Here is a 24,706-nt window from a genome sequence, read left to right as displayed (position 1 = left end):
TATTAATCGAATATTCTTCAATTAATAGACATATTTACAAACTCACGTCTTGCAAATTTTCTAAGCATTTATGGTATTTGTCGAAAGAACTCGCTCCATTAACTTTCTTCGATGATAGAGTAAGTTTAATTACAAAAAGAAAAATGATTAGTTCTCTCGAAGTTAAGCACAGGAGGACAAAAACTTAAGGGGGAAAAATCAGGAAATTTAAGAACTGCCTGATAGTTTTTAGAAGTTGGCCCAGCGCTTTGGCATGGTAGGGAAGACTAAATGGAGCCATCAGAAAAAGTTGATTCGCTCTATGTATACATTGAACATTGAATATATCACATAATATAGTGGGTTAATAACAAATGAAGATTAATTCAATGTCTTCCACAAGTTGTAGAAGACCTAAAGCCATGTTCATTCATGTTTTTTTGTACAATTAGGAACCATTTTTTAACCTAAGCCATTTACTTTTCCAAAAAAATTGAATTTATTGTCACTCCAATTTAGATGTTCATGATGCGATGATAAAAAGTTAGGAATGTATTTTTAGAAGATTTTATTTGTTGTTTAATAGAAAAAATATTCAATCGTGACATTTGTGCTTAAAATACATATACCTGATGAGATCATTGCAATATACAATTCTACATCCATATTTTTTTTCTATCCCAAATTGTTTGTAAGTACCTTAGTGGGCGGACAAATGAAGATATCACCAACTTATTTTTTGAGAGTTTACAATTATTATATAGCAGCCGATATTACAATTTTTTGTTACAGATATTGCTACTTTCAAAAACAGTGCACAAACCATGATCCTACATAGATTTTTTCGCAAAAGTTGTCAGTAATTTTGCCAAGCTTAAAAACAAGGATGAACATACTATTTACAACCACTATTGATTTATTAATTATCATACCTATTCAACAAAAAAATATGATCCAAATTTGAAAAGTAACTTAATCAAGGTATATTTTTGATATGAGACGTATATTTTATGATTCATACAGTTGCACAAATGTTCCTATTAGATATATTAAGAATTATGTGCTTGCATTGGAGGAACTAAATAATACAAAAAAAAACAAAAAAAAAACACACAAATGAAAACTTTACATAAATATCTAATATTTTTATGATTTAATATCATTCACGAAGTATCAGCTCTGGAAACATGAGGTCTATGAAAGTTATCTTCTTGATCGTGGCTCTCTCAGCTTTGTTCCTTGAGAGCAATGGGCAAAGTATGTACAAACATAATAAAGTTTAATCATTGAAAGTTAGGATACATGAAAATCTTGTTAAGCTCAATTGAAAACAATATAAATAACATTTTTGTATATACACAGCCAAAACAACACCAGCACAGAGTATAAAAACAACTCAGCCTCTCAAAGAAACTCCTACTACTGTTATTACAACGACACCAACCTCACCTCCGACGACACCAACCGCACCTCCGACGACACCAACCGCACCTCCGACGACACCAACCGCACCTCCGACGACACCAACCGCACCTCCGACGACACCAACTGCACCTCCAACGACACCAACCGCACCTCCGACGACACCTACTCCACCCCCTAAAACTGTTGCTCCAACAACAATCACAACTACTATGCCGACAACAGTAACACCACTAGGTAGATATATATTCAATTTGTAATATGATTTTATCGATATATTTTGACTTGCAGCTTGTGGGACCGTGACGGGGAATCCTTGTATATTCCCATTCATTTATGCTGAAAATATTTATGTTAGCTGCACAACAACTGATAATGGTGGTATTCCTTGGTGTGCAACAACATTATATCCAACAGGCTTTGCTCATGTATACGATACCTGTAACTCTGCTTGTGCAAGTAAGTAATTTGATCGTCAATGTATAACTCAAGTTACTTTGTCTAACATTTTTTTCCTCATTTGTTACTAGCCGAACAAACAAACCAACCAAATAGTAAGATATAACTTAATTCATGACCATAAGTAATCAACTTACCCATCAAAATATTTATCTTCTAGCATGCAAAACAGTCACAGGTCGAAATTGTCTGCCTGGGTTCGATTATAACGATATTAGTTATCCCCAGTGTACCACTGCTGGGGATACAAGGGCTTGGTGTGCCACATCATTGTACCTCGGCACCAATGAAGCTCTTGAATGGGAGTATTGTAATTCTGCATGTTCTATTGCACCTACACCGGCTTCAACAAGTAAATTTTTGTTTTGTCCGAGATACTAATAATTTAAATAACTTTTTTTAAAGCTTGTCAAACCCTTGAACAACAGCCATGTTCGTTACCCTTCATGTATAATGGAGTCATGTATACGAAATGTACTGATGTTGATAATAATGGTGTGAATTGGTGTGCAACATCAGTCGACAGTTCACAAAATGCAGTTGGCTGGGGTAACTGTCAGTCTACAAGTGCCTGTAATTAAGAACATGCGCCCATTATCATTATTTGAACTGATTTTTGTTAAATCTTCCATATTATTTTTTTTACAACTAATTAGTTACATTGTCTCAAAAGGTAAAGGAATGAAATATATTAATCAGGAGAAAACCAAACTAAGACTAAATAAAAATAAGAGTGATGATATCTCTATGTATTTAAGGTAATCAATTTGCATAATAATACATTTCAAACTACTAGGACTTTTTTGAAACTTTGAACTGCGTTGCCTAGCTTGGTGGTGATCAACCGTCCTCATTTCCTCAGATGTGTTGTCTTTCCTCCTCCCTGCTACTTATTGGTCAGGGGGAGTTAAACTGATAGTTTGTTAATGAACACATTATCGCTACAATTAATTCATGTGACCTTACGGGATTTGATCGGTCTTTTCTCTGGTCTTGACACTTAACCTTACAACAATTCTTCAAAATTTGGTGAGGAATAGACCATATCTTACCTTGCGCATTTGGATTAAACATTAGAATGGATAATTTTCGTGTATTCCATAATATAATCATACATATATTGAATAACAAAGTTGAAGGAATACCCTTGATCATGGTCTTGGACTATTTACATGAAACCCAACCTTCTATCTCTAAAAACAAAATGCCAACTATGACTCTATTTTACGTGGATGACTTAACTGTTTACTGCACGGGTTCATTGAAGGAGATAATTTCGTATTTGAGAGCAGTGTTTGGGACACTGGAATAATTTTCAGAGCCCTCGGATCTAGTGTTCAACATCAGCAAGAAAACAGTCTTATCTTCATTAGAAGAACCTTTGAAGATATATTTTCCATTAATGAAGTTCTCCAGTAGATCAACAACTCTTCTTGGAGTATCAGTAACAAAAGATGATGATGCGATCGGCATGAACACTAAAGCAGAGATAGTCCTACAATCTATCTTTAGAACTACGTCGTGGTACAATAAGCACCATATAAATATATTAGATAGGGTAACAATATGGAATGTGGTTGCAATTCTGAAGGTAAAAATTGGGCGCTATACCCTATACTCCGGACATAAAATAGAGCAATAATGGCATTTCACAACCCTTTCATGGACTCAAAAGAAGTTGTTCCGCTACAGGATGGCTACTTCAACTAGTTTTACAAATAAATTGAGAGCCAAATATACAAATTCTGTATGCCCAGTCCAAAGACTTCAAGACAACCGTTTTGGGATGGGCCAAAAGTGGTTAACATTGTGCACATGACCACAGAGTTTTTGAGGGAAAACTACAAATCAGCAATAAATATTCACCTTATACCTCGAGGACGTTACAATGAGCCAATCCGAGGGACTCAATCTTATAAGGCAGCCCCTTCAGGCTTCTGTCTCCACCAACCTAAGGATCCGGGTAATTTTTTTCATTGGTAGAATAATTGAAATTAGGTCTCCAATTATTTTTGGCAAAAATAACAAATTATCTGCTTAGGATCTTCTGGGACTTATTTGTAAAAATAAAAGAATGCCTCGTTCTGTTCCTCAGACATTTTTGACGTATATCAGTGAATGGGGTCTTCAAAATGACATTTGGATCGGCATGTTCCATGCCATAGCTAATACCAAGCCGTTCAAACCTTGGCCTGTAGATTTAAAAAAAATATTTTTTTGGGAATAGATATTGAATTTTGGAATTTTTTTTTCACAAAAAGGAAATGTCTGTCAAAAGATTTTAATTTTTGGATTTTTTTTCAAACAAAATTCTAAGAAACCAAGCTCTTGGTACCACACCCAAATAGTAAACTTTACAAGAAACGTCTCAACACATTTTATAAAATATCGATTTTTCATATTATAATACTTCAAATGTGTTAATTTTATTGAAGGTCCACTATCCAGTTTCGAAAAGAAATTATAAGTACTACACATATATATTTTATTAGGAGGATTCGATGATGATCACTTTTATGAGAGGTTTTGTTTCAAATAGGTATGAAGATAAAAAGTTGCGAATTTGTAATTATAAATAGAATAGCCCGTCGTTGCCCAGCACATTAGGTAATTAAAAGTTATTAAAAATTCTTCTGTTTTATATAAAACAAAAAATAAATACCTTAAAATTTTAAGAATTACTCTTAGGTTGGTTTTATGATGATGAAGGTACTAAAATATATAGGCGGACTACTTTCACGCAATGAGGAAGTTGTTACTCTGGGTTACACAACAAACTTGCTGTCTCGCAGCCGATTCCTCCATCCCAAAATATACCCCAGTCTAAAAATCTATGGCTATTCAAAAGAAAGAAATCAAATATTCAATTTTTTTGGAAAAAAATTTAAAAAATGCAATTTCAAATATTAAAATTTTTCCAAAAAAAATTTCAAAAATCTACAGTTACTCACCAAAAAAATTAAAAAATCCATACTTATTCACAAAAAATCCATTGACAAAAAATTACATTTTTTAGAAAATAAATTGATTTCTTAATATGGGGGAGGGGGGCTACATGATTAAATTGACTATTAATTAAATTGAAGACTACAAACTACTCTTAGCATAGTTAATAATTAATTATATTTGTGTGTTTTAAGTATTTCTCTTTTGAAGATTATTATTTTTAATGAAATGCAAATAAATTTTAAAGCATACTTTTTGAGCATTGATAGGATTGTTTGTTGCATTTAACCTTTCTTTTTTATTGAAAATCTCGAATCTTACCCAAGTTATATTATTGCAGAGAATCCGCTGAAATGCACAATCATTTTTTTGTACATTTAGCATTCTTTTAAAACAGCAGCAATAAAAAAATATATTTAAAGTCAATAGTTAGCTTTATTTAAGATAAATATATCTGCTAATTTCAGTGATGTCAATACTTTCTTTGTTTATTCGACAGTAACGGAGTAATTTGGATACTTTTCGAGAAATTTTGAATTTTTCTTAGTATTGACAATTTGAGACTATATCAAGTATTACAAATACTGTCAGTATTAACTATATAGAAATTCAAAGAATTATCGTATATAAAAAATGAATAAAATTGATTTGATAGGATGATGTTGACGAGGAACATTTAGAAAATCTTCAAGTCTTATAGAATATTCATTTCCAAATTGGGGAGTTCCGGGATACAACGATGGGTTCACAAGATGATTTCCAAAAATATATATATATATATATATATATAATTTAAACTTCAAAACTTAAATAATAAATTAACATATTTTTTTATGAATATCTTCTGAATCATTTTATAAAGTTTTTCCAGAAGATAGTGCTCCATAAAAAACATACCTGGATACTCCCCTTATAACGTAAGGTAGTCTGATATGAAAGATTGACTTATTGGAATTGCATATGACCTAACACAAAAAAACAGATTTTGACTCTAAAACGCTTGAAGAATTCTAGATTTTTGTTATAAATGAGTACCCGCTACTAGCTAAAGCAGCTTTAGATTTATTTATGCCCTTTGGCTCAACTTATTTATGCAAGAAGACCTTTATTGATATTTATTTATATCAATAATAAATACAGTATGAGTTATTGCATTATAATTAGCAATTGTGCGTATCCTTCATGAAATTAGTTTGTTGTTACACAAGCATAAATTTGGGGGGGGCATCTTTTTTGATGCCCTTAATAAGGAGTTATATTGCCGGACATTGCTACATAATTATCTTTTGCACTAAATCTTTACGATGTAACATTTTTTTTAATAGTATATTTATTGTCTAATTTTATGATTCTGACATTTACTTTATTGTTAATAATTATTTAGATCTCATCCGTTGAGATATATCTATCCTGTGCACCATTGTATATAAAAATAGCACAGTGCAGTGTTCCAGATTGTAGAACTGGATACCGATCAAATAAATATAAAGAAAATAATTCGAAAATCACATGACATGGCTTCCCAACTAATATAGATATGATAAATAAATGGAAAATAGCAATTCCAAGAACTTAGGCACAGGATATAATTATACTTGTATGTGTTACATCGGAATTCATTAATTAAATTAAAAAGTAAAACAGTATATAATTATTTTCTCAACTTTGTATTTCTTTCAGATGGCAAATCAATAAATATAAAAAGCTTAAATACTGACCAACCTTTAGAACTTCGATCATTGAAGAAGGGTGCTATTCCTTCAAAATTCCCTTGTCCAAGTTATTTTTCTAAAAACTCCCTTAAATGTAGAAATACAGAAAAAACAATGGCAGCTAATAGAAGAAAATCAAAAAATTAATTATATGAACCAGGAATGTATAAATTCCGATGATGTTTATACTTTGGATGAATTAAAAGAAAAATTAAAGAGTACAATATTCCATCAAGTATACTTTTTATTTCCGAAGATACTTCATTAACACTTACTTTTTGAGACACCAAGTTTAGGTAATTCAATTATTTTTTGATTTCTAGTATCAGTATAATTAAAAACATTTTTTTCAGAGCTCCAACTATTGTCTTTAGTCTGGTCATAGACTAGAACCTAACATTTGAACTGTATCAGAAAAAGAAACTACTACCTTTATCCGTAGTGAGCCATATAGGACCTTAAAAAAATCAATACCTGTTCCGAAGTATTGAATATTCTAGCAACTCTGAAGGGTCTTGAAACAAATTCCAATCCTGATCCAATTAAATACATTAAAAAAACAAGTTGAAGCTATTTTGAATATTCTTTCAGATGTTGAGGATGATATCGCTAAATCAATCAGTTTTATTATTGAACAGTTAGGCTTTTGGTATTAAAACCTAACAGAGGAAAACACTATTCTCCTACTCTTTTGACTGTTGCTTCTGTAGAAAAAATATTTTACCTGCTTTATATAAATACATGCTTAAAGAAGGCCTTCTTATATTACCAATGGTATGTTATTAGAAGGTTTTATCATCTAATTTGAACGTTAAGCCAGGGACAGAATTAGAATCATATAATTATATAGAAACCAGATACAAATCAATACAAGATTAAGTATCTATCCTCATTGATGAAGTGTATGTCATGCAAAAAATTGAATATTTTAAAAGGGTAAATTACAGGGATAGAAACATGGAGTCTACAAAAACATTGTTGTGTTTTTTCATAAATAGTATTTCTGGCACAAACAAGGATACCGCTGCAATTATTCCTATTTCAACCCTAACTTCTGATTTAATACATTCGTCATTTAATTTTGTCTGAAAATTGTATGCTACATTGGATTTAACGTCGTAGCGTAATAACAGATATACACATTTGCAATCAAAAATTATTTAAAACAATGTTGAAAAATGATGACCATTATATTGATAATCCATACTCCCCTGGACATATAATTTATTTTCTATTTGATATGGTTCATATTTTAAAGAATATGCAGGGTTCGGAAGCAAAACGTGGAATAAATTACTGATTTTAGGAAAATGTCAATAATTTTATTTTTTGATAAATAATTTCGAAATTTTTTTTTACAAAACTTTGAGAAACGACCTTTTTGAACATGTTTACTCAATATGGCCGCCCTCAGCAGCAATCACAGCCTCCACGCGACGGCGGAAAGACTTGCAGGAGTTGATGATGAACTTATCGGACAAGTTGTTCCACTCCTTCACAATGGCGGCTTTCAGTGAGTCCACTTTCGGTGAGATGTCTGGTTAGTATCCCTCTACCTAGCGCCTCACACAGTTTAAATCCGGCGAAGATGATGGCCACATTTTCTTGGCTAAAAATCAGCCATGTCGTCGGTGCATACCTTCTGGCATTTGGCCAATGTGTGTGAGGGTACACCATCTTGGGTCCACAAATAATTGTTCTCTGGGTAGGTTGCCTTGAACCATGGCAGTATAATGTACTTCATCACCTTGTAGAAAGGCCTACTGGCCGATTTTCTCTCCAGCCTAAAAAATAAGGGAGGCATCTTTTTGCCGTAGGACAACACGACCCCAGGACCATTGCTTTGACCGAATGTTATGTATGGAATACCCCGTTGATCTGTTCTGGTGATCCTCCCAGCCAATGGTCGTTCCGACGGTTGTAGACCTGGTGCACGGTGAAAATCTTCTCGTCTGATAATTTTTTTACTGTGGATACATTTTCCTTGATCCACACAGGAACTTTCTTGCACCTGTGCAGTCCCCTTTCCTTCAGAGTGTCTGTCAACAGGTGGCATGGAGTCCTTGTGTATGAGGACAAACCCCAAGTCCTCCTTCACAGGCCTCCTGATTGTCCCCTTGTCCACGTCAAACTCGTTAGAAAGGCGATTCATGGATTTTGTGGTGTCCTCCTGAATCTTCTTCTTCAGGTCCCCCAGAAACTCAGAATCCTTTTTCAAGTTATGTCCCCCAATTCCTTCTTTCCTTGAGGGTTCTTTTTTCATCTTGGCCACCATGAAAATGAGGCTCCTGGAACACTTCACTATATCCATAATCTCTGCCATCTCAATTTTTGACATCCAGAAGTTCTGAGATCTTCTGCCTTTTTGCTTCTTGCTCACTCATGATGAAAGATTTTGATAAAGGTGTATTATTGTTTACGTATGCAGAAAGGACAGGAGATTCAGAATATGCATGAAAACAATCCCAAAGCCTCTCTATTTTTATTACATAATCAGTATTTATTAACAGTCCGAACCCTGTATATAATAATCAACTCGTAAAATATTTGATTGTCCACCATTTAATGGAGCTTCAATTTCTGTGAATTTCAATCACATTCGTAATTTATTGAAATGAAAAGTTCTTTCTAGTGAACATGCACAGAAATAAACTGATAAAGTAATTAATCCCCGAACCATTGAGCGAACTTTCGTCAAACTGGCTGATTGTTTCTTTCATTACTCTACTATATCTGGTCTGAGGACGTATAAAAATATGAATTTAAAATGGGGAGAAACAGCAAACTTTTGGTCTTTGATAAAAGACTTCCGGTGGTGCATAAATGTAAAAAATAAATCCAAAGCCCAGCATTTGAAAGATAATAAAAGGACAGCTCTGAAACATTCGTTGGCTAGTACGATTGAACTTTCAATATATTTATTAAAATTCAAAGAAATAGATTATGTTCTTCTAGTAAAGATTCATTCTGATCCTATCGAAGCTCGCTTCTCAAAATATCTCCAGCTCCAGCAAATTATTATACTTCAATAAAGCAATTATTAGAACCTGAAAAAAAAAAACTATACTTTTGAGTCTTTTTCACTTTCTAAAATGTCTATGCAAGGACTAAAATGTTTTTTATTAAAGCTAAAGACCCAGATCAATTTGCACAAATTGTGAATCGAGCCCTTCCGAATATTGACATCAATGACACTATTTTCCGCAATGTTAAAGGAGTCGTTTTTAATATATCCGGATATATAGTGAGGTCCATTATTAAGTCACAAAATGCTTAGAATGTCATAAGTTACTTAAGTCTAGTGATTCACCACGCATTTCTTATCTATCAAATGAAGAGAGTGATTTAGTAGAGCTCAATCATTTAAAAGAAAATTTGTTAAACATGAATAATAGAAGTGGATTAGTTTCACCTTCTGATAAAGTATATCCATCTTGTGTCTTCCCTGTTAAACTATATATGAAAATCATGAATGAGGGTATTATTATTTTCTTTCATTTAATCAAATAACTTATTTTCAAACATATATCTTATTCGCATCCAAGAGCAAACAAAGTTTAGTTCCATAATAACAATTGTATGGGATGAGGGGGGTCATTCCTTTCTGTATTTTTTTCGTCAAATATCAGAAAAGTTCTTTATGTCATGATGAAAAAATTTATATCTGTAATTAATGACGCAATACATTCTAATTAAAAAGTGAAAAAATATATTTTAAGGGAAAAAAGTGTGTTTCATCAAAAAAAAATTCTAAATTATCTTCCAGTAACTTATAGTGGTAACACTAACATATTAATTGATTTGTCATATTCAAAAACTTAACTGTTCACAAGTAATTTTTAAGACAACAAGTAGAGTTGAGAGATAAGCTCGAGTGAAGTTGAGAGTCTTTCGACACTTGAGTTAATGAGTTTCAATCTTAGAGTCTTATTAAAATTTTAGCTTTGTCTTCGAGCTCAAGTTTAGTTAAGAGTATTTTACATCCAGTTCCAGTCAAATCTTAAATTTATTTTTTCTACCCCAAATCGAGTTCTCGTGGAGTTTGTAGTCCCAATTTAATGAGAGCTAAGTTCAACTAGTGTTGAATTGAATTGAGAGATAAGCTCAAGTGAAGTCTCAAAAGTAAAGTCCAATATAATACGACTCCAAGACAAGTCGCGAGTTTTTGGATACGTGAGTTAGTGAATTTCAAGCCTTGAGTCTTATTAAAATCTGAACCTTGATCGATCTTTATTACGAATTCCTGACGAGTTACAAGTCTTTCATATTGAGTCCTAGTAAAATCTGAAATTTCTTTTTATAGTCCGAATCAAGTCCTCCTGGAGTTCGAAGTCCTAATTTAATAAGAGCCATGTTCAAGTTTCCAATTCTGATTAGTGAGTTATAATTATAATTAATTGATGATCAAATAAACTGGATAATATTTTCTTCACTTCACTTCTATGTATTTAATGAAAATAAAGAAAACAGTACGCACTTTTAATAGGTTGCGTGAGCTGTTCACTATAACTCCTGCCTATAGCATTGCTACATACCTGGTCACATTTTTGTAAATTTCCCTCATCTTATAGCTTAACAAAACTAATTTGATGAAACATCATAGCTGCTAGGCAGTTTTCCTCTCAAGCAATTTTCAAATTGTAAGAGCGACCACGTATATGTTTCTATACAATGTAAACACAATAAATATAAATTCCATTCAATGCAACTGAAAATTTATATAGTTTTTCTTGCTAAATTGATCTCAATTCAACTTTAACTTTAGCACCTGATTCCTATCATTTATGACGAACTAGAACTTCAATCGAGTAATTTTGATCCCCAACTGAAACTCAAAAAGTAAATCTAAGTTAAAAAATGTGGTGGCCCTTAGAAGGGCCAGTTTGTAAAACTGGGTTCAGTCATACAACGCTTAGTTTAGGCACGTTCACCACGGATACGGCGAGCAAGCTGGATGTCCTTGGGCATAATAGTGACACGCTTAGCGTGGATGGCACACAAGTTGGTATCTTCAAAAAGACCCACAAGATATGCCTCAGAAGCCTCCTGGAGAGCCATGACGGCAGAGGACTGGAAACGCAAGTCAGTCTTGAAATCCTGAGCAATCTCTCGAACCAGACGTTGAAAGGGCAATTTTCGGATGAGGAGCTCAGTAGACTTTTGGTATCTACGGATTTCACGGAGAGCAACTGTTCCGGGTCTGTATCTGTGGGGCTTCTTCACTCCTCCAGTGGCAGGGGCAGATTTACGAGCTGCCTTTGTGGCAAGCTGCTTACGAGGTGCCTTTCCTCCGGTTGATTTACGTGCTGTTTGCTTAGTACGAGCCATTTTATCCAGTAGAGTTAAACTTATCAAATGATCATGACGTTTGATTTTCATACACTTTATATACTATAAAATTCGCGCGCTCAACTCTAGACGTCATTACCTTGTCCCCTAGAGCTAGAAGGATATGCAACACCCTCCCTTTTCTCTTTCCTGCCTCACCCTCCAACATATTTTTTTTTTTTTTTTTGATTTTCTTCATCCCTCCCCCTAACAACATAAAGACAGGATTCTTACATATGTATATTTTTTAGTTGAAAACATTCCCTGAGACATTTACTTACAAAAGTATGTACTTTTAAAAATGTAAATTTCTTTTTTTTCAATAAGAATTTTTCTATTTTATTTAAAGTTTATTTTTTATCACAACTAAGAGTTACCAATCTTTTTTTTTATATAGCCTAGTTTTATAGCTATAAATTAAAGGTACAAATACATTTCCCCAATAACCCCATACAAAAGAGTTACAAGTTTCTACTTAGCAGCCTGCACCTCATTCCATGATTTTCTTGGTTTAAAAGTTACTATGGAATAATTAGTTAGTAACATGGATACGTTTTAACGTTCATGGCCATTATTGAAATTCATGATGATTGAGTCCAAGTCAATAATATTTGGCACATCTTGTCTTAAATCATACAAGTCCTACACTTCTTAATATATGGACTTTTTTACTCATGTCAAATGTCCATTTATTATTTCGGTGATTTTTTTCTCCTTTCCAAGGAATAATAAGGTAATATTTTTAGTAAATTTTTTAAACCATGGTCACATCTTTAGCTTTATTATTCTATAATACACCCGGGTCCACGGGTTGTGCACTATCTACCCCTTGAAATTGTATATGTATAATAATTCGTCTGTCTAATACATAATAACAAATACAGGTGTTTTGCATACCTGTTCTATTTTGAAGTACATAAATTTTTATTTAACACCATACATTTAATAAACATTGCACAAAAAGTACCAATTACTAGTGTAGACGTAAATGGTACACAACTTTTGGGCCGGGGATGTATCATAGCATATAAGAAGGGGTCCTTGGTACTAAGGAACACGTCCGTGGTAGAGTTTAAATTACTTTAGGAGACAGCACTTTTTCCTGTACTATTGTGGCCGGGGATATTTCATTAATGCGACTACATTGTTATTTCTTCAATCAAAATATGTTTGTTATATACATCATGGAGGACTATATAAATTGCACCCTGTAATTTTATTGTCATATATATTCAGACATTCATACAGACTTATAGACAAAATTTGCTATATAAATATAGATTAATCTCGTATTGAAAATTAAATTCAAATCAATATTAAAGCTGAACTAGATCGTCTAGAACCCAGTACTGTTTGTAAATTAAATCTTAATTATTCATGCTTTATGTAAATTTCTTCTTTGCAAAAACAATTGAAAAACCAAGGTGTGTTTTCTTTGCAAACAAAACAATTAAAAGACGATAGCTTTTTCACTTTAAATTGCATTTTCTAAAGATTTTATGATCAAGCAAAAAATGATATCTTGAAAATCGACATATAATTTTTATTTAGATTATTTATTAATTTTTTTTTTTCAAAAGTTGCCACAAATCTATAAAAAGAGAGAAAATGTTCAAAAAAATCAAATAAAAAATTGGATTTGATACAAAAAAAAAATATTACTACAAAAAATGTAAGGTTAAATTGTAAGGTTTTTTTTTGTTTTGTTTTTCATAACAAAAAGTTTGATAAATATATAACATAGGTTTTGTTACTCTAACTGATGGCTTTTAATAAATCATTAATGTACTTGACTATAATTGCATTGGTTTAAGATATATCGCTATTCAAATATAAATAAAAATGCAAATTTATTTATCCTCAAGGCCTCAGTACTCAAAGTTGAATTGATTCACATATTCAAAACTTCATTACGAAGCTGATATACTGTCTATAATACCACATACCAAATTATATTCAAATCTGTTTCCTCGTTAAAATGTTTCATGGTATAAACCATACATATATATATATTTAATACAACTTGCGATTTCACACCAATTTTAACTTGTACAAGTTATAACAAAAAACGATATAAATAATTTTAAATGAAGGATTTAAAATAATCGGTAAAAGATAATTCCACAGATGATCAATAAGTTAATGATGTCTACTTTTGACTATGTTAATACAAATTACAAAAATGTAAGTATTCTGTGGCACATTATAAATACATAATAACCATGTAATTTTAATTGATCAAAATGAAATAATAACATCAATTGGTAATTTGTAATTAGAATGATGTTTGTTGTAATTCAATAACACATTTTAAGACGAAGAAATTGCAACTTGTACACATTTCTTATACAAGTTGCAGCTTGAAAATAAATCACAACTCGTGCACAACATATATATATTATATTCAGTAATGAATAATTTGCATGTACCATGAAAAATCAAAATTATGTAAAAACGCTAAAATAACTGTAAAATCCAATTACATAGTCTCTCTGGGATGCTTTGACGTCATGTCAATGGTCTCGTAACTTTTTAAGTTGGTCCAAGAGCTCCTATTTTGTTATTTTCTTTATACCCCGCTGCAAACCAGACTGAACCCATTCATTCTGTTTTAGGTGGGGGCTTCAAGAGGGTTATTTAATGCTCGAACGCCTCTTGATGAGTTTATTGCAGCACTTTACTCTGTTTGCCTTGTTCTTATACGAAAGTTTGTGGTGTATCCAGATACTCAAATGCTGTTTGAACCATAGATCGCCTGTACAGATCCGATGAACGATTTGTTGCAGTAGAGTGAGTGCAACGCCAAGGGTTAGTGTCAATAAAGTCACAAACACAGGTGAAGTTGTCGATGCTCCGGGTCTCTCTGGGACATCTGGACAACCATTCTTCTTTAGAGTCTCTATTCTCCATAGCTCTTTCCAGTTTAAAACAGTCTGACGAGTAGAAGATTGTTCTGGCTCGGTGTCGTAGATTTTGGTGATGGTCTCCAAGACTTTTCTCATCTTCCATAGACATCGCTGAGAAAAAAAAAGATTTTCCATCGTGTACATGTAGGCTGGCAATATATAAAAAATGAAACAAACGATCTCTTCTTATACTTACAGGGGTGAGAAAGACGATGATCAAATAATTTTTCAAGTAGTATTTACGGGAGAAAAATTATGGACTATTAATGACTCAACCTAAGAATATTTAAATAAAAGAAATGGAAAAAAATCCAGGTAATTTTTTTAAGTGTAATGGCCTTTTTTTTTTTTTTTTTTTTTAAATTTTGATCTTGCTTTTTCCCACCTTCCTTCTTCTTCCTTCTCTTTTTTGTTCTTTCTAGAGAACGCCAAACAAATAAAAATAAAAATTGCTTTATTAACATAGATATTGACTTCAAAAAGACAATTTCTATGATAGATTTTGTAATACTAAAACTTAGCTATGTTTTTTTTTTGTATAAGTGTGAGGAAAAGGTGAGAGGGAGACAAATGGTACACCAGAAATATGACTTTTGTAAATATCAGCTGTCTGTTTCAGGATTTTGGAAAACAAAAAATGATTTACTGATAAGAGGAGAACCTTGTCATTTAAAATAGCATGAGTGCATGAAAAATGTTTTAATTGCATTTAAATTCATATATATATATATATTTTATTATGCATTTTTAATCAATTTACACCAAAGATTGCCGATAATTCTTCTTTAAGAGGGATATGGTATATCACCCACGACTTATTAAGTAATGCACAAAATAAAAAAAGAGAAACCGTATCAACTGTGTTTCCTTTTATTATCATTATTATTATGTCCTTGTTTTTTTTTCTTTACATACTCTTTAGTATTATTATACGGTTTACTTATACTTCATTAATGCAACTCCATCAAACCAATTAACGGGAGCTCAACAATGAAAACACATGTTTAGTAAGGAATATGACATGCAATTATTAAAAAAAGAACTTCTAAGTCATGAATGAGCTGATATTTGTTTGAAGTGCAAGATGAGCTTTAAAGCCGAATCCAACCTGCATATAATCCCAAGGTTCTTCCAGCTAAATGTAAGCCCATGAATAATGAGTAATGATGTAAATCGTGGAAATTTTTTAGCTGGCGTTTTTTGTTTTTTTTATTGCTCATTGGAAGAATATATTTTTTTTTTCTTGGAAGCTGACATTATTATTTAATTTCTGAGTACTGAACTTCTTTTAATAAATATATTGACTTATATACAAAGCCTGATTGAAAATTCCTATATGTTAATAAAAAACAGCAAGTAAAGTTGAGCATTTGTTGCAGAGTTATAATTACAAGTCTTTATTGGATTCAAGGTAAAATAAAGGAGTGCTGCCAGGGATGGGGAAACCTATACCCCCCTCCACAAATTGGAATATTTTCAAAAAGGCATCACTCTACTAGTACAAAACTGAATGATAAAAAAGGGATAAAATTTTATTTAAGGATTTATTTTCTATAAAAAAGGGCATTCGATCAAATTATGCAGCAGAGCAATTTAAAATTCATTCCTCTTCCCTTGTTACAGTCAAATGTGGCAGATATCCTCCTAAACCATTTCAAATTTGTTAGGCTTGCCATTATGATTTTCGAGTTTGATTATTTTTTGACATGCCCATTATACACACGATTTTCATCACTAAGCATTAGTTTGTATCTATATTGTTTATGGAATAAATAAAAGGAAAATGTTATTTTATTTCTTTTTTGTTTAACTTTCCCTCGCTTTTTCCCACCTTCCTTCTCCCCCTCCCTCTCTTTTTTTTCTTCTTTCTAGAGAACGTATAAAAGCTTGCTTCCTTACCGGTTTAAACATCAGTTAACCTAAATCTACTATCATGACTGGACGTGGTAAAGGTGGAAAAGGATTAGGAAAGGGAGGTGCCAAGCGTCATCGTAAGGTTCTTCGTGATAATATCCAAGGAATTACCAAGCCTGCCATTCGTCGTTTGGCTCGCCGTGGTGGTGTCAAGCGTATTTCTGGCTTAATCTATGAGGAAACCCGTGGTGTCCTAAAAGTTTTCCTAGAGAACGTTATCCGTGACGCTGTTACCTACACTGAACACGCCAAGAGGAAGACTGTAACTGCCATGGATGTTGTCTACGCTCTCAAGAGGCAGGGACGTACCCTCTATGGTTTCGGAGGTTAAGTTGTGATTCTCTTCCATTTCTCATGGATGTCACTTCGATATATTTGAGTACAATACAGGTCCTTTTAAGGGCCACTAATGGGTCACATTAAGATCGTTCTTTAGCTTGTGGAATAGCAATATTAAATAGAGTCTGAGCAACTCTCTCTCTCTCTCTCATTGTGCTTAATGTTTTCCCGCGTAGATCGTCTAATGTTTCTTTTATCTCCTAAAATAAAAATATGAATGCAGGTGGGAGTATTTATCAGACAGAGGAGATGTGTACTGATATATTGTTCAAACCAAGGTTAATTGAAGTACTAGGTTAGACTATCATGTAATCGGGCTTGCTAGGATTTTCAATTTGATATATCGTACCTACTGTGGGCAAGATAGGGAGATTTTGACATCATAGTGAATAGAAAGGGTACCAAATACAAATTGAGAAAAGGCCAAAATTAAGAACTGGGACTACGCTGTGGGCCAAGAGAAAGAGAAATTTGGTATCCTTCGAGTATGATATTATATATTATTTACATTTTACAATATATATATAAATTATTACGATAATAATCCCTCTTCGCCATTCCAAAAAAGTATAATATATTCGCACAATGAAACTATTAGTTGTGCAGTTGCTATTTGTGATTTTCCTAACAACATCATATATCATCACTTTCCAAAGTATTCCTCAAGGAGAAAAAATGATTAAGTGCTTGTAATCGAAAGGACCCCCTAGGAAAATACCCTAGAATTTGTGATAATCAATTTGAATAAAATGCTTATAAAAGGAATTTAAAGGTGAACTGCTGGGACTACTTTTAAAAAGAGTTGCTATCCCTTCCAGAGGCCTCATACCTGGCAAAGGATTTGGGCAAGCTCCAAGGAAAACGAAATGAAGATAATGGACCATTTTGAAAAAGATTCTTATGAAATATATTTGGAGACATTAGACAAATTATCCCAAACCAACTCAAACAGTTGTGTTAGACAAGGTTAACGTATCTAATCAAGCATGTGTATCCCGGATTATACAAATTAGTAGGGCTTCAGAAAAGATCAACTCATTCTAGAACTCGAGTTACTAAGGAAACAGAATGCAGATTTACACAAAAAAGTGATAATCTTTCAAATGGAAAATAGATTATTAAAATCCAAATCTAATTTTAAGGAAGCGATGAAAGGAGAACTGGAAAAGAGATTTACTAAATCTCAATGTAAACTTATTATCAGTGGGAAGAGGTTTGGAAAATGGATAGAGGAGGATTTTGTTAAAGGACTGATACTGAAGTATCTTTCCTCAAAATCCTACCGTTACATTCAATCCAGTGGTCTACTTCCGGTTCCTTGTGTAACAACCCTCAAACGGTGGATCCAAAATATTAGAACAGCTCCTGGAATATAATCAAATATTATTAAAATTATCGCTCAACAAATCAAATCCAAGGAAACTCCAAATGGAAACTTAGCTGTCTTGTGCTTCGATGAGATGGAGCTCCGACTATTATCAAAAAAGGACTTTGGATGTGCCTATGGAGTAAATTTGGATATAGAAAAAGATATTCTCCAAAGCATGATAAATGTGATTGTAATAATGAAGCAAATTAAGAGAAATAAAAATGGTGAAGTGGTGTTGCCTAATTCATCTGCTTTGATGCCCTACAAAAAGGGCATAAGTATTTCTTCAAAATCTTTGATATCATTGTATCAATACATAAATGATGAAATTGGCTTTTTATATATATTGGCATCTCGTTTAAATCAAGATTGTCTTAAAAACTGTTTTTCAAGAATAAGATATATGGGACGAACCCACTCTCATCCTAATGCGGTGGAGGCCATGGATCGATTTCGGATACTCGAAATAAGTGGCTCAGAAAAAATGGTTGTTGAGAATACTTCCGTCAGATCTGAAGAAGACCAATGTTTTGTTTCTATGTTTCAACGAATTACAGGTTGTAGTATCACCAATGCACTAATGTATATATACTAATCCTGCATCTCCTTTTAGGTCCTATTTTGAGCAAAGCAGATTCAGGGGATAACATAAAATTTTATGAAGACTTTGAATATATAATTTATCTTCCAATCATTAAAGGTGAGATTGAGGAAGATATAAATAATGATGAAAATACAATAAAACAACCATCTAATGATTTATTTATGTTGCGTCTTGACGAGGGAGAGACACAAACTTATTTATAAGGTGGAGAGATCCAGGATGACCGAGAGAAATGAGGTGAAGGAATGACGTAGAGGAATAAAACTACACTGTTTATAAGATCATGGGTATTCTAACTATACTCTATTTATTTACACAATACGAGACTATTTATACTACGTAAAACACAGTACTTTAATACACTAAAGAACATACAAGAAAATAAGAACAAGAAAGGAAATATGAAATACATAACAATTTATTTCTAAAATCTGTGAAGATGAAGGATTCATTTATGTTGCTGCATATTTGGCCAAATCGTTACATCAAAAATTTCCTACTCTGGGGCTTAATACTTCCAGCATCCAAGTTCCTCTAAGTCCATAGCTTAAAAAATTATGAAGAGACTGCTTCAACCATAGGAATATTTTTGGAATTTTGGGAAAAAAAATTGAGAAGCATTTCATTAAGTTTCATGGGATTTTTTGATATTGAAACATATGTGATGGATCGACTCATGAGCATAATTGTGGAAAAGTATCCTAAGGAAGAATATGAAGTTATAAAAAATGGTATTCACACTCGTACATTCATTAGTATATTAATATTGTTAACAAAAGTAGCATAAAAAGAAAAATAGCCAGTAATGTGCAAAAAACTGCTCATTTCATTAGTTAAAAAATAGAGAAGGAAATTATACTTTTTTTTCTTTTTTTTTGAGGCTCATTATTTAATTTTAAACACTAAACTTTCAAAATGTGAGAACATGTGTTCTAGCCAAGTCTAAAAACCTTGTCAAGCAATTACTCAGAAATTGAATGCCCAACATTTTTTTTCAAACACAACTGTAATGCTATTGGGAGCGAAGTTTTCTTCCTGTGTCAAATTCACGAAGAGTCAATATGGGAACTGTTTGACTGTGGATTAATCAGTTCTATTTCAATAAAGTATTTGTTTGAAGATACTTAAGTTTAATTAAATCATTACATAACAACGCACATTATAATTTATTTATTTTTAAATTCATGATCCCTAGTATATGTAATTATGTTGCACTTTATCACAATGACCTATTCTTTAATGCCGGGAGTGACGAAGTATTACGATCTTTTGTTACATTGAACTCCACACATTCTCCATGGAGTCTTCATCTAGTATCTTCATGTTATGTATTTCATATTTCCTTTCTTGTATGTTCTTCAGTGTATTAAAGTACTGTGTTTTACGTAGCATAAATAGTCTCGTATTGTGTAAATGAATAGAGTATGGTTATGTATTAATAAGAAGACATATGTTCTTGTAAAAGTGTTTTACTCCTCCACGCATTTCATCCTCTCATCTCTCCCGGTCATCCTGGATCTCTCCTATTATAAATAAGTTTGTGTCTCTCCCTCGTCAAGATGCAACACTTCAATAATCGTGAGATATGCTTATGATAATTTATAGCCATCCTAACAAATGATAGTCAATACAAATAACTTATAAGTAATTACAATATATATGGATTGAATATATTTTTCTCGGATTGAATGATATAATTGATAATGACAAGGGTGAAGAGCTAACACAGAATAACTCATAAGTAATAACTAATATGCCTTCAATTAAATTTTCATAATGAATTTGAATGAAATCCGACAAGCTTCTTCGTTCCCCGCTGTAGTCCACTATGGCAAAGTGATCCTCTTTAGAAACTGAGACTTAGCTTCATAGCTTCATATGCTTCACTACGACATGGAAGATCCTCAATGGGTGTATTAAAATGAAGACCTTGTCAAATTGTAAAATTTAAGAATGTAGATTGTTTATTTTTTTATACGATGGAAAATGTAAACAAAACAAGTTAAGCTGTCCTACTCCGAAATAATCTTCACTCTGTTGGGGCGACCACTTTCATTTTCGGTTCTTTATTCTAACATACTGGAATTATAATTACTTATTAAGGTCAATTCAGTGAATTTGTGCCCTTCTTCTTTTTGTTGTGTACGGGTTGTCACTGATTTATTCATATATTTATCTCACCCTTTTGGTTATTGGTTAGTATGATCAAGAGTGTCAGAGCATAGGACAAATAGAAAATAAATTAAATGGGCATCATTCAGGATAAGTGAGATTTGCGTCTTGTTTGATTTTATATGAATATATAGATCCTATATAGTGGAACACATTTTTTTATTTTCAATCCCAGCTGATGTTGGTGCAAAATGACGGAGGAGGACCAGAATATCTCTTATTTCTGAACAGAGCGAGCTGACACGTTTGGATAGAGCAAAGAAGTTTCTGAATTTCCCCTAGGGCAATAAAAAGTTTTGCTCCTTTCTTATGTAAAAAGTTCACTGTTGATACCACTTTGAATTAACAAAACAACCGCTACATCACAACCGAATATACAAGCAATACCTTAGCTTCAGTGAGACATGTCTTTAGAACATAAAATCGAGGCAGAACCATAGTCTTTGGCATTCTGGAGTCTTCCCTACCATTTTTGTGAAGAAAGAGGAGCAGCTCCATGCAGATGCTTACATCCGACTTCTGGATAAGAAAGACTCACCTTGGGCTAGACAAAAGTTCGGGGACAAATTTGTTTTCGCTCAAGATGGAGCTCCATGTCATCGCCAGGCCTTTCGCAAGTTTCCAGACTTTTGGGACCTCAAAATGTGGCCGCCCTCCTCTCCAGACGCAAACCCCTTTAACTACTCTATCTAGATGCATCTAGATAGAGAGGTTGTTTGCTACTCCTCACAGGAGTTTTTAATCTCTAGAGGCTATAATCAAAAAGATGTGGACCAAGTTTGAGTCTGACTAGAAAGTCAAGGTCTGTAAAGGATTTAGATCTCGTTTTGAGGCAATTATTAGAGCTGAGCGCTCACATATAACATAAAAGTTTTGCTGATCACTATTTTCAGATGATTTTGTTAAATAAATGGTCTAACAAAGCATCTCATTTAAGTTTTACTAGTAAAAAAATGAAATGTATACAACTAGATAACATCAACCCTGTATATTGTTTAGATGTAGTCCTATATATTGGATAAAATATCCAATATAAACGCCGTATCATTATCGGAGAAAATTTTAATAAATATCTATATTTGATTTGATATTTCAAATGATGAAGTCAGAAAACTAAGTGGAGTGATTATAAAAGGAAAAACAGTTGATCGGTCTGCTTTTTCTTCTTTTTTTGTTCGTTATTAAATAAGTCGTGGGTGATTTACCGTCTCCCTCTTAAAGAAGAATTATCACCCGTCTTTGGTGTAAATTGATTAAAAATGCATAGCAAAATAAATATAATTATTCTTTTTTACATATACTAATGCTATTTTAAATGACAAGGGTTCTCGTTTTGTATGAATTTATTCATTTAGAGAAGTTACATATAATAAATATTCTAGTTTAAAAACTGGAGTCATACATTTTGAAATTTATGTTATTAATCAATCCATTATTAGCAAAACATGCTTTCTAAAAATATTCCAGAGTAATTTTATAAAACTCATGGTCATCTTTTTCCATGTTTTAGGTAATTCTATACAGTTTAAATATAAATCACAGATTTTATCCGTCTATTCTTCAGAGTTGGTTGGAAAATTCATTAATAAGTGCCACGGAATTGGAAGGAAACGGATGATTGCAGCTCTTTTGAGCGAAAAAAAAACAACTTTCCAATATTGAACAAAGAATTACAGTTTAGATCCATTTATTTTTTTGTTCAAATGATCCTCGGTATAGTTACCCAAGAATCAGAGAATTTATTAATTTTGTAATTAATAAATTCAGTTCACAGCATCAACCATTTGTAAGCAAGGTGGGACGAAAGAGATGCACGCCATTCAGACTCTGAGTTCCTTAAAGGATCAATTATTATCTTTTGAATAATTCTAGACAGCAATGACAACCCTCCTCCTAAATGAATTTTTGGGCCTTTTTATGGAATTTATGTAGCTCCGAGGAAATATCTTATTGGCCCAGTAATTATTTTCGTCAATGACTTTTTCGATTACCATTATCTTATAGAGAGTGGTAGGAACAATTTGCTAATTAAAGAGATCAATTCTTTTTTGGAAATTAAATTTCTTCTATTTGTGAATAGAACAATTAATATAAAATTTTAGATCAGTCCAATTTGTATGACAGGTTTTTTACGTTCACATTAAAATGTCGACACTCTTTTTAATAAAGAAATCGGCTATTTTAAGTCCTTCAAAGGGATACCATTTTCCCAGGGGAGAATGACTGTCTTGTTATTGTTAATCTTCAAATCGTACCTCCTTTCATATTTCTTGAAGTAGTTAATTAAAACTTCAGTTCTCCTTGTTAAGTGGTTTTCTGACTTTACCTCCAACATCAGAGTGATATCGTTAGTACTTATATGAATAATATGTACGGACAATCCAAAATCAACTCAAAAGCCCCCAAACTTATTTCTTATGGAATCCCAAAGATCTTTAAGTCCAACAGCGAAAAGTGGCGGAACTGAAGGAGAACCTTGACGATAACTTTTTTTAAACTATTAGAAATTTATTACAGTAATTTATTTTCTCCCTCTAAAATCCTAAAACAAGTAGATGGCTTAATTTATGTTTACCATATTTTTTTGTTCTTGCCTTCTCCTCACGCTAAAAAAAAAACTATCTCAAAAAAAAAAAATGGTATAACTGAGGTGAAATTCTTGTTAACCCTATACGTAAGCAATATAAACATGTATTTTACGTAGCAAAAAAAAACAAAAAAAACATTGATTTTTTTCGATTTCCTTCGAATAACCTAATTAAATTATCAATGGTAGCTAAATATTCAAGGATTCAATAATTAGTTTCAAATTTAAAGTCCTATCATAATTAACATTATTGAATTGTTTTATGTACTTGTCCTATTTAAGTATAATGTATTTTTCTCTCCCATTGAATATTTTCGAGACTTCTTTAATGATATTTTTCTTACTGAAATCAACATCAATAAACTATTGCAGTTGACACAAACAGAACTCGAGAAATTCTTTGAACCACTCCTCATCATAAGTCTTCAAAAGCTATGGTGAATAAGAAGCTATTGAAGATTTATCAGCTGGAAAGGAGATACGATAAGCTTTTTCTAGAGATGGATTGAAAAAAATAAAGGAGATGTCTCCATCTAGTGATAACTCTCAAATTTGTACCCAAAGTGGATCTTAATTTCATCTATATAGGTATAAATATCAATTGCCATTTTAATTATGCTGGATTTAATTAGGTGTCTATTTCCCTATACTTGCACCAACACATACAAAAAACGACCTTATGATCAATACAGGCTGGAACGTTTATTGCAACCGAGTAATTTGCAAATTTTCCAGTTATGAATTAATCTCCTGAACCACGTTTTCCTTTGCTTTAAAACTATTAAACATGAAAGTCAAATTGTTAGTTTTTATTTGTGGAAAAAAGCAAATGCGATTTTCAGGACTTCGAAAGTCTTATGGTTTTGAATAATCCATATTTCCTTTAGTTGTTGACCTAAATAAAACAAGTGAATAATGAAAAATTCAGTTGTTAGTAAATCCCACTCGATATTAGATGGGTAATTAAAA

The 24,706-nt window shown here is 32.5% G+C and overlaps 3 protein-coding genes across 3 annotated transcripts; 2 read left to right on the top strand and 1 right to left on the bottom strand.

The window, feature by feature from the left end:
- Positions 1–1,082: 1,082 nt before the first annotated feature.
- On the top strand, positions 1,083–2,571 carry LOC121122938 (matrix metalloproteinase-9). Its single transcript, XM_040718017.2, has 6 exons — positions 1,083–1,236; positions 1,342–1,638; positions 1,693–1,860; positions 1,932–1,955; positions 2,021–2,212; positions 2,266–2,571. Exons 1-6 carry the CDS (start codon positions 1,167–1,169, stop codon positions 2,439–2,441), a joined length of 927 nt encoding a protein of 308 aa, XP_040573951.1. The 5' UTR covers positions 1,083–1,166; the 3' UTR covers positions 2,442–2,571.
- Positions 2,572–10,957: 8,386 nt separating this feature from the next.
- Positions 10,958–11,848, bottom strand: LOC121122797 (histone H3). The gene has a single exon (XM_040717847.2). The coding sequence runs from the start codon at positions 11,844–11,846 to the stop codon at positions 11,436–11,438; it is 411 nt and encodes a 136-aa protein (XP_040573781.1). The 5' UTR covers positions 11,847–11,848; the 3' UTR covers positions 10,958–11,435.
- Positions 11,849–16,658: 4,810 nt separating this feature from the next.
- On the top strand, positions 16,659–17,109 carry LOC139906219 (histone H4). The gene has a single exon (XM_071890657.1). It carries the CDS (start codon positions 16,686–16,688, stop codon positions 16,995–16,997), a length of 312 nt encoding a protein of 103 aa, XP_071746758.1. The 5' UTR covers positions 16,659–16,685; the 3' UTR covers positions 16,998–17,109.
- The last annotated feature ends 7,597 nt before the right edge of the window (positions 17,110–24,706 follow it).

Source organism: Lepeophtheirus salmonis, chromosome 8 (genome assembly GCF_016086655.4).
Source record: "Lepeophtheirus salmonis chromosome 8, UVic_Lsal_1.4, whole genome shotgun sequence".
NCBI classification, from domain to species: Eukaryota; Metazoa; Arthropoda; class Copepoda; order Siphonostomatoida; family Caligidae; genus Lepeophtheirus; species Lepeophtheirus salmonis.
This window is presented reverse-complemented; position numbering and strand designations above follow the sequence as displayed.